An 11,482-nucleotide genomic window follows, 5' to 3' on the forward strand; every position below is an offset into this window, starting at 1 on the left:
GTGTGTCTGTGTGTGTGTGTGTGTGTGTGTGTGTGTGTTTAATGACCAGAACACCTCCGAGTTCATTAATTTGCTCTAATGGAGCCGCTTTCTGCTTCGCTCAGACTCAGATGACATTTGAAGTCTGATGCTTTACAGCACAGTTTCCTCAAAAGCTTTTGGGTCACTGGACATCATCATGATTGACAGTGAGTGAAAAACAGCCATAACATTAACAACAGCTTCACTTTCATAATAGAAGAAAATACGGTCTTTTTTTTAAACTGGTGTTTGCCAAATCAATCATCACCATTTTCACCTGCTGGACCATAAAATGCTTTCTGAAAAAAGTAGTATTTCTAAATGCATCTTCACTCTAACAGTATTAGTTTTGGCTCAGAAAGCTGTTGTGTTTAATACAAAGAATAATCAGCATCTCTTCTTGGTTTAATATCCGCTCATGATATGACAAATTGATCCGCTGGGATTCATTTGGAGCAGTTACTCGCACATGAATAGAGTTGTAAGATTGTGTTATGCTGCGGTCTGAACTCCATCCATTTCATTCACTGTGTGTGATTGTCAGTGTCTGAGGAGAGGAGGAATAAGGAGAGAGACACTTACTAACTAAATGCTTTCTGCTCACCAAGGCTGCATTTATTTGAGCAAAAATGTAGTAAAATTAGCAAATATTTTTACTATTTAAAACAGCTCTTTTCTATGTGAATATATAATAAAACGTAATTTATTTCTGTGATCAAAGCTGTATTTTCAGCATCATTACTCCAGTCTTCAGAGTCACATGATCTTCAGAACTCCAGTCCACTAGGTGGCGCCTGTACAACTGAAAAACAAAACAAAGAACCATAAAATCATCTTTGTGTGCAGTATTAGCTCAAAAAGAGTGTGTATACACCATAAACTGTACAACATCCCAGTGCTTTTAGCTTACTACTGTTTGTATGTATGTAGTAATATAATATACTTCTTTTCTGTTTTAATTTTTCTGGATTCTGTTTTAATGATTAACTTTTAAGAATCAAAAAACTAATGAATTGAAATCAGGAAACCTATACAACAGCTGTTTTCTACAGGCTTAACAACAATTAATCTTTTTAATTTAATATTTTTCCAAATTCCATTTTATTTTTCCCAAATATTGTTTTTCATTTTTTTTCTGATTTAAAAAAAATGGTTCAATTAAATTTGAGCAATCAAAAACATGTCTAATTAACTTTTTTAATTAACTAACTTTTACAAGTTTAACAACAATTACTTTTTAGGGCCCTATGAAATCAGTTATATTTTTCCCGAAATCTGTGTTTTTCGTTATAATTTTTCCAGAATTTTGTTTCAATGGTTAAATTAAATTTTAGTAATAAAAAAAACATGTCTATTTAATTTAAATTGGGAAATGTATACAATTTAACAACAGATTATTAAATAAATTAAAATAAATTAAATAAATTATATATAATATAATTTTAAATTTAAATGTATTTTTCCCTTCAAATTGTTTTTATTTTTTAATTGTTTTTTTTTCTGGATTGTTTTTTTTAATGGTTAAATCAAATTTGAGTAAAAACCTAACTAATTGAAATCAGGTACAATTTAACAAAAGTTTATTAAAAGTGTAACAACAATTAAATTTTTAGGGCCCTATGAGAACCGTATATTTGTTTTGTAATTTTTTTTAGACTTTTGTTTCAATGGTCAAATTAACTTGTATTAATAATAATTAAAAAAAAATATTTAACAACAGTTTATTAAGTTGCAATTACAATTTTAGGGTCCTATGAAATCGATTTTATTTTTTCACTGTTTTTCATTATAATTTTTTACTTTTGTTTTAATGTTTAAATTCAATTTTAGTAATTATGTCTAATTTGATTAAAAACAATGTTTAATTATTTGAAATCAGGAACCTTATATACTTTAACAACAGTTTATTAAAAGTTAACAAAATTAACAACAGTTACAATTTTAGAGCCCTGAAATTCCCCAAATTCTGTGTTTTTTATTGTTTCTGGATTCCATTTGAATGGATTAATTGGGCTGTAATAATGAGAGAGCATGTCTAATCGTGGGGCGATGGCGTAGTGTCTGTGATGTTTGTTGGGGTGTGACTGAGCGCTGCTCTCTGGTCTCTCAGGGATCGAGCTGTGTTTGCCCGCGTGGCGTTTCTCCATGACTATGATCGCCAGTCTGATCATCGTGAGCGGTCAGCTGCTGATGCCCGGTCTGGCGGCGCTGTGCCGTGATTGGCAGATCCTGCAGAGCGTCATCATCGCACCGTTTGTGCTCATGCTGCCGTACGTCTGGTAAGACGCGCAATCAAACACATTAAAGCAATACTGATGCATGAGACACAAGCACTAGAGCAAATTAATGCACAGTTGAAATGCATGAGAAGAAAATCCTGTTGACTAACTCAAATGAATTTTAGCAGGTTGGTGGCCTATTCAATCTTTTAGTAGCAAGTAAACCACTTCGTTTTCTGTTTGTTAAATAATTAGTACTTTTGGACGGACAGATATTTTGACCATATGTGACCCTGGAGCACAAAACCAGTCATAAGGGTCAATTTTATGAAATTGAGATTTATGCAGCATCTGAAAGCTAGCTTTCCATTGATGTATGGTTTGTAATGATTTTTGGCATAAAAGAAAAATGTATAATTTTGACCCATACAATGTATTGTTGGCTATTGCTACAAATATACCCCAGCGACTTAACACTGCTTTTGTGCTCCAGGGTCACATATATTTCCTTTATTTGAGCGTTTTCTTTTTGGCACTGGTTCAATGTTTTAGTCTATAATCTATTTCACATTTAATCATCCTGAAACAACACATAAAAACAAGCAAAAACGGATTTTCTTACCATTAACTTTTTAAATGAACTAACTTTTACAATTATACAACAATTACCTTTTAGGGCCCTATGATATTTTCCCCAAACATCTGTGTATTTTTGTGGTTTTCCAGCACAAACATCTCAACGTCCTTAAATCAAGATGCATTTACTGAAAAAGTAAAATGACTTAATGATATAAAGTCTTGTTTCCTGAAAAATGTATCAAACTGAAGTGAGTTTATCCTTAAAAACAAGACAAAATGTCTGTCAGTGCAGTAAGAAGAAACTGAATTCAAAGGGGAAAAAAGATTAGTGTTTGACCGATATTTTTCCTCATTTTAATTATAAACTCCCTAAGTTTTGATCATTTTTGGATTCCCAAAATAATAATAAAAATAAATAAATAAAATCATCTTTGCTTTATCCCCCCCCCACCACCAACCAAATTCGGTTTTATTTTTTCCCATTTTTTTATATTCTGTTTTAATGCTTCTCAATTCCTTTTTTTAAATTTAATTGATTGTTTTAATTGGTTTTAATTGATTTAAGTGATTTCATTTTAATGGTTAAACTCTGACTGAATTCCGTGTTTTTTGTTGTAATTCCTTTCTCAGTTTTTGTTTAAATGTTTAAATTTAATTTTAGTCATCAAAAAACATGTTTAATTAATTGAAATCAGGAAACCGATACAATTTAACAACAGTTTATTCAAAGTTTAACAACAATTACAATTTTAGGGCCTTTTGAAATATGTTTTTATTTCTCCTAAATTCCATGTTTTTTTTGTTTTGTTAAAATTTTTTCCCGAATTTTGTAATGAATTTTAGTAATCAAAAGCATCTCTGTTTTTTGAAATCATGAAACTTATACAATTCATTTTTCTTTTTTTCTTAAATTCTGTGGTTTTGGTTTTAATAATAATTCTGCTTCTGTTTTGCTTTGAACCAGATGTACATTTTTTTACATTTCTAGTTTATTCTTTTTATTATATGCAAGTGTTATTATATAATCAACTCTTTTGTGTAAAAAAAAAAAAAAAGCATGTCCAATTGAACATAAAACACAGAATTTCATAGGGCATTATTGTAAAAAATGAAATAAATTGCTAAAGTTTTAAGTGCCTTTTTTTCTGAAAACTTGAGTCATTTTCCTTCTCAAGTAAATGTATCTCAATTTAAGAATTTTGAGATGCTTATACTGGAAAACAAGTTCTAAGAAAACCTTTTTTGGGCAGTTTGTGGCCAGAATGCTCAGTTTAAGCGTCCCACTCTCGTGTTTCTCCGCTCAGGATGTTTCCGGAGTCTCTGCGCTGGTTGTTGGTCACTCAACATTACCAAAGAGCCAAGCAACAGATGTACCGCATCGCCCATAGCAACAGCGTCGACACGGCAACCGACGCCAGCAGCATCCTCTCAGGTGAGCAGAGCTGCTGCTGTGAGTGTGCTTTACCTTCTGCGTGAGGAGGATGATGAGGATGATGATGATGGTTTTGCAGAGCTGGAGACTGAACTGCAGCAGAAGCCGAAGACGTACTGCGTGACGCAGCTGAGTGGCACCAGAAACCTGTGGAAGAACACCGTCGTCCTGTGTGTTAACTCGTGAGTGCTGCTGCACGACCTCTTAAAACACTCCACATAGAGATTAGATTAGATTTCATCAGTACTTTCAGATTCATAATCAAAAACTCTAAACTTAAATGACTCTTTTCTCTAAACTTGTTGCAATGCATTCTGGGATTGATTCTTGAACGTTAGGCCTTTTGAAATATGTTTTTATTTCTCCTAAATTCCATGTTTTTTTTGTTTTGTTAAAATTTTTTCCCGAATTTTGTAATGAATTTTAGTAATCAAAAGCATCTCTGTTTTTTGAAATCATGAAACTTATACAATTCATTTTTCTTTTTTTCTTAAATTCTGTGGTTTTGGTTTTAATAATAATTCTGCTTCTGTTTTGCTTTGAACCAGATGTACATTTTTTTACATTTCTAGTTTATTCTTTTTATTATATGCAAGTGTTATTATATAATCAACTCTTTTGTGTAAAAAAAAAAAAAAAGCATGTCCAATTGAACATAAAACACAGAATTTCATAGGACATTATTGTAAAAAATGAAATAAATTGCTAAAGTTTTAAGTGCCTTTTTTTCTGAAAACTTGAGTCATTTTCCTTCTCAAGTAAATGTATCTCAATTTAAGAATTTTGAGATGCTTATACTGGAAAACAAGTTCTAAGAAAACCTTTTTTGGGCAGTTTGTGGCCAGAATGCTCAGTTTAAGCGTCCCACTCTCGTGTTTCTCCGCTCAGGATGTTTCCGGAGTCTCTGCGCTGGTTGTTGGTCACTCAACATTACCAAAGAGCCAAGCAACAGATGTACCGCATCGCCCATAGCAACAGCGTCGACACGGCAACCGACGCCAGCAGCATCCTCTCAGGTGAGCAGAGCTGCTGCTGTGAGTGTGCTTTACCTTCTGCGTGAGGAGGATGATGAGGATGATGATGATGGTTTTGCAGAGCTGGAGACTGAACTGCAGCAGAAGCCGAAGACGTACTGCGTGACGCAGCTGAGTGGCACCAGAAACCTGTGGAAGAACACCGTCGTCCTGTGTGTTAACTCGTGAGTGCTGCTGCACGACCTCTTAAAACACTCCACATAGAGATTAGATTAGATTTCATCAGTACTTTCAGATTCATAATCAAAAACTCTAAACTTAAATGACTCTTTTCTCTAAACTTGTTGCAATGCATTCTGGGATTGATTCTTGAGCGTTACATGCAGCGTTTGTTCACGTTTTTGGGAAATAATTTGTCATCTAGATCAGGGGTTTCCTATCTTAGACCCTCAAATATAATCTTCATGCAAAGATCCCTATCCGAAAATTTTAAAGGCATCTATATAGTTTCTTCTATGAAGAACCAATTTATACTGTGAAAAAAATACTACTACAGATTATCCCAAATATTATTGTTTCTGTAAAGGTACATTATTGTATTTTTTCTTCTCATAGTACAGTACTGTTAGATGTATTATTTGTTTACTTATTTATTTTAAGCTAATTTTTATTTAATTAATTATTTTTAATCAAATGTATATATTTATTTTTAATGTAATTTATATTTATTTTAATAAAATTTTTATGTATTTATTAAAAAAATTAGATTAAAATAAAAACGTAGATTAAAAAAAATAAATACATAACTTAATTTAAAATAAATATTAAAATATATAAATACATCAAAATAGATTAAAATACATAAAATTAGAGTAAAACAAAAATAGATTAAAACAAATAAATACAGAAATAAAAGAAATTGATACATAAAATTAGATAAAAATAAATACATAAATAAAAAAATTTATTAAAATGAATAAATACATAAAAATTAGACTAAAATAAATACATAAATAAAAAAATTTATTAAAATGAATAAATACATAAAAATTAGACTAAAATAAATACATAAATAAAATTTGATTAAAATAAATAAATATATAAAAATGTTATTAAAATACATTAAAAATATTAAAATAAATACAAATTTGATTAAAAACTATTGATTAAATTATTATAGTACTTTTATATAATTATGTATTTATTTATTTTAAAATTTTTATTGATTTATTTAATATAAATATTCTTTATTTATTGTAATAATTGTTAACACTTATTTTAATCTTATTTCTTTTTACATTTTTTACGCAGTTTGAGCGAATCGCTGTGCGTTTGTTCTGCTCTCAACACTAAACCAACGGGTCGTTCCCGCTCTCAGGTTGACGGGTTACGGCATCCATCACTGCTTCGCGCGCAGCGTTCTGGAGGGCAGCACGTCTCACCTGCATTATTACGCGTTAGCGGCGATCGCCGTGGCCTCCTGCATGGTGCTGTTCCCGGTGGTGGCTGGCTTCGGCAGGAGAGGAGGACTTCTCACCTTCATGATCATCACGGCTCTGGCGTCGCTGCTGCAGCTGGGTTTGCTCAACCGTACGTACAGCACAGCACATGATGACGGAGACTCTGAGCGCTTACTAACAGCTGTCTTCTCTCTCCTAATACAGTGATCGGGAAGTACAGTATATGGCACGATGCAGGTAATACAACAATATTATGCATTATATATTTTATAAAGCACTGTTGTGACCGCAGCGAATAAAGAATGCCAAATTCAAATAATAAAATGCATTTAAATAATCATGCATAGTTAATGCAATACTGTAGCTAACATGAAATTGGAATGAGCAATAACCAGCATTCAGTGATAATCATTCATGTTTATTTCTACTAATACATTTCAAACATTCTGAGTTTTACATCATTTTATAAATTGAATTTGGTTTCATTTAAACTAAGGTAATATAAAAACATTATTTATTTTAATTAATCGATTTTTTTTATTATAAAGGTAATTTAAAATGATACATATGCATTAGGGAGGATTTTATTTATTTATTTTTCTCATGCATAGTTATTAAAATACAGTAAAACTACATTTAATTTACATTTATTTATTTTAATCAAACAAAAACTAGATTTAAATAAAAAATAGACTAAAATAAAGAAGATTAAAATAAATAAATACATAAAAATAAATAAATAAAAATTATTATGGCTGGATAGTAACACTTTACATTTCTATAAATAATGTTAATTTAAATAATATTTTTAAAATTCTACAAATACATTTGAAACATTCTGAGTCAAATAATCCAAATTCATATTATAAATTATATTTGGTGTAATTTAACATAAGTTAAATATATATACATATGTGTGTGTGTGTGTGTGTGAAAGTGTTTTTTGTTTTGTTTTTTAAACAAAAGGTAAATTTGGTCTGGAAACAGGCTACCATATATTATATTTTATATGAATATTCTTTTTTTTTTTTTTATTATATTCAGTGTATTATCACACCAGTGTTACATGTACATTAGGAGGAAATATAAAAATATTTTTAAACCTATAAATTATGACTTAAAAATATTAGAGATGTCAATAAATTAAGTAATTGTGAATAATTTTGTGATTTTTATGTTCCTTTTGTTTTTCGAGGAAAGAAAATAAGTCAAGTCAGCTGTATGTGTACAGCGCTTTTCAAAAGCATCTTCACAGAAAATCATGATGTTGATGTTAATGTATCTTAATATCTTTATGCCCAATAGTTGCATTTATCAGATTAGATCTGGACGATAATGTAACAATCAAGCAGAGACAAACTTTATAGAAAAAGCTGAAAGAAGAATGGGCTTCATTCATGAATCACGAACACGTATTTCTTTGTAAAGTAAATCACTCCATTTTTACATAAATTGTCACACTGATTTAAATGCAACAAGAACAGCCTGCACTAGACTTTGCAGTGATTCACTGACGTTACTGTATGCTTGGGGAAAGCGGTGTGTATTTATATCTTGTCTATCTGGTCATAGTTCTGCGGGACACGCTGAACCAGCGCTTCTCGTACGCGTTCTCCATCATCGGGATGTTCTCGTCTCATGCTGTCAGCACACTCAGCATCTTCTACTGCGCTGAGATCACACCGACGGTCATCAGGTCAGCATCTCTGTCTGTCAGCGACATATTTCACCCCAGAAATAACAAAAACAAATAGCAAAGTACAGTTTTCTTAAAGAAAATTAAACCTATTTTTAGGACCAAAAATATCATTTTAATGTGATTTTTTTTTTTTCAAGCACCGTTCTAGATGTACATCACTAAATTTTTTTTAAAAAGCTTAATTATGAATTTTAAAAAATATATATTCAAAATTATTAATAAGTGTTACAATGCAATGCGATCTTGAGTATTTTAAAAATATTTTTATTTTTTTTGATTTTGGCATGAAACATGACCTGGACACGCATTAATGAGATTCACTCAAACGCGGAGTGCATAAAATTTGAAAGAATTTAAAATAACATTTTTGAATTTAAAATTTGCAAGAGACTGAAACATTGTAAAGCATAAGTGTATTTTTCTGTATTTGACTCTCGCGTGTCATTTTGACCATTAGAATTAAAAGAGAATTTCATACATGTTAATAGGCCATTTGAAGACATTGCACTTGTAAATAAATACAGTTTTTTAATACAGTATATTTTGTTGTTCATATTTTAATAACAGGGTTTTATGGAAGCTTGTTGAACTTTCTCACAATTTCAACTTTTTGGCTCAGAATTGCGAATTTGTGTTACAAACTTAAATTACAAACTTGTAATTGTGAGTTTTGTTTTACAATTCTGACTTTTTTTGAGTTTGCATGTCGCAATTCTGTTTTTTTAATGCCACAGAACCAAAAAAAAAAAAATTTTAAATTTTAAAAAGTACATTTTTATCTTATAATTCTGATTTTTTTTATCGTGCAATTGCAGTTTATAGCTAATAAAGTTAAAAAACAATTTCTATTAATTGCAACTTTTTATCTCAGAATTCAGACAATTGTGACAATCATTTTCTCACAATTGTGATCTTGTAATTCTCACTCCGAGTCTGTTCTGACCAATCCAGAGCACTTTACACTGAGCAGTATTTATTAGTTAATAAAAATACAGCTGTTCATAGTTTGTTATCTGAGGTTAATTAAATAATATTAATAGATGCAACTTTTGATTTTAATAGTGTATTAGTCAGTTTGTTAATATTCTATTTTTAAATCTTCTGTTTTAGTTCTGTTAAAGTTTGAGTCATTTTGTTGTTTTTGTCAATTCTATTAGTTTTTGGGGTTTTTAATATATACTTATGAACTTATTTGTTTTAGATAATTATTTTAAACTAAACGAAAATGAGAAATGTAGTTTTTGTTAATATTTTAAATTAGTTCGTATTTTTATGTTTTTACTTGTAGTTGTTGTCATTTTTATTCATTTTTTATATTTCTTTACTTATTATTAATTTGTTTTAGTTTAGTTATTTTAGTAGTTCAAGTTAAACTAAATGAAAATGAGAAATTTAATTTTTGCTATAAACGGTTTTATTTATTCGTTTTAACGAAAAAGTTTTTTGTTAATATTTTGAATTAGATTCTATTTTCTATTTCCAATTTTTTAACACTTTCCTTAACTTTTTTTAAATATATTCTTTTCACTTTATTCTTACTTACAATTTTAGTTATTTTATTGTGCATTTTTGACATTTTTATTAGTATTTAAAAATGTTTTAAATATGTCTACGTATTTTTTTATTTTGTTGTAATTTATAGTTTTAGTTATTTTAGCACAATGACATGTTGCTTTGGCAACAACCTAAAAAAAAAGTTTAAGATTTTATGCATTTTATTTTATTTCAGTTAATGTTTATTTTATGTCAAGAAACAAAAATGTTCTCTATGGTTTTAGTTACCTACACTAACCCTGGTTTTAGTAAAAGTTTAAATTAACCTTAACTATTTCGTTAGTCATTGTTAGTTTATATTAATGTAAACAAATGGAACCTTATTGTAAAGTGTTACCAAGGAATCATTCATGTTTTTAATACTTGCATGCTTGACCTAGCAAACACTAATGAAATAATACAATTGCAGTATTGAAGGTGCAGTAAGAGATTTCTGAGAAACACTGTTGATATTTGAAGTCACCAAAACAAATGGATACAACCATATCTCGATAGCTCCGCCCCCAAATTAACTAACATGTGATGCAACACAGGCACCTCCCCCATCACGACTGGACACGCCCTTACTGGTAATTGGCTACAAGTGTGTTTTTGTGCTCGGTCCGATCCATTGTCAACAGCGTTTCTGAGAAATCTCTTAATGCACCTTTAACTAATTACCTGATGGTGTTGAACGTGTTTTGACGGCTGTCTCTCGGTTCGTCGTTACAGGGGTGGCGGTGTGGGTCTGGTCCTGGCGAGCGCGGGTTTCGGCATGCTAACGGCGCCGCTGATGGAGCTCCACAATCAAAAGGGTTTCTTTCTGCATCACGTGATCCTCACCTGCTGCACTCTGCTCTGCATCATTTGCATACCGTTGCTCCCGGAGACCGCCGGCCAACCGCTGCCCGAGACTATCGCTGAGGGGGAGGGGCTTCTGCGGCGGCCCATCCTCCCCGGAGAGCAGCACCACCTACTGGCCAGGACCGAAGTCAGGGAGTATTCGCGCGTTCAGGACACGCCTCTTCAGCAGGTCGTAAACCCCGGCAACGGCTTGGTGCCTAGCAACAGCACAGCCAATGGCATGAGGACGTCATGACGTCGTTTTCTAAGAATGGCCGAACGGAAAGCTTTTAAACGGCGAAACGCGACTGATGTCGTGGTAACGTGTCAAACGCCTCATTAACCAGCATCGGTGAAGATTCCTACCATTGAACAAACTGAAAATGTTTGTAAAATGTATTTTAACTTGCATTCAGCGAAAGGAGCTCTATTTTTCGAACGGCCTCTAATGAAAAACAAACTCACGGAGGAGTTTCACTGATTTGAATGTGTTTTTTTGTATGTTTGGTATTTATTAAGGACAGAATGATGTTGACAGTAAGAACCAGCGGACTTCATTCGTGCACGGAAGCTTGTTTCCGTCACAGGATAAAGAAGATAAAAAAGGTATTCGCAACTTTTTCATCTCACAATTCATACTTTTTTCTCGCAATTCTAAGAAAAAACGTATCAAGATATAAACGCAATATATAACCGCAAAATTTCAACTCGCAATTCTGAGA

General features: G+C 31.6%; 1 protein-coding gene across 1 annotated transcript in view; it reads left to right on the forward strand.

Annotated features, from left to right (window-relative positions):
• Positions 1 to 11,482, forward strand: part of LOC107728133 (solute carrier family 22 member 23) — a 20,094-nt gene extending 8,612 nt beyond the window's left edge. Inside the window, exons 4-10 of the mRNA XM_016538219.1 lie at positions 2,132 to 2,300; positions 4,124 to 4,251; positions 4,331 to 4,433; positions 6,604 to 6,815; positions 6,890 to 6,922; positions 8,258 to 8,381; positions 10,650 to 11,482. Of these exons, the coding sequence (XP_016393705.1) occupies positions 2,132 to 2,300; positions 4,124 to 4,251; positions 4,331 to 4,433; positions 6,604 to 6,815; positions 6,890 to 6,922; positions 8,258 to 8,381; positions 10,650 to 11,016 (1,136 nt within the window). The 3' untranslated portion in view covers positions 11,017 to 11,482. The remainder of the gene's footprint in view (positions 1 to 2,131; positions 2,301 to 4,123; positions 4,252 to 4,330; positions 4,434 to 6,603; positions 6,816 to 6,889; positions 6,923 to 8,257; positions 8,382 to 10,649) is intronic.

This window comes from Sinocyclocheilus rhinocerous, unplaced genomic scaffold (assembly GCF_001515625.1).
Source record: "Sinocyclocheilus rhinocerous isolate Xijiao unplaced genomic scaffold, SAMN03320098_v1.1 scaffold936, whole genome shotgun sequence".
Classification (NCBI taxonomy): domain Eukaryota; kingdom Metazoa; phylum Chordata; class Actinopteri; order Cypriniformes; family Cyprinidae; genus Sinocyclocheilus; species Sinocyclocheilus rhinocerous.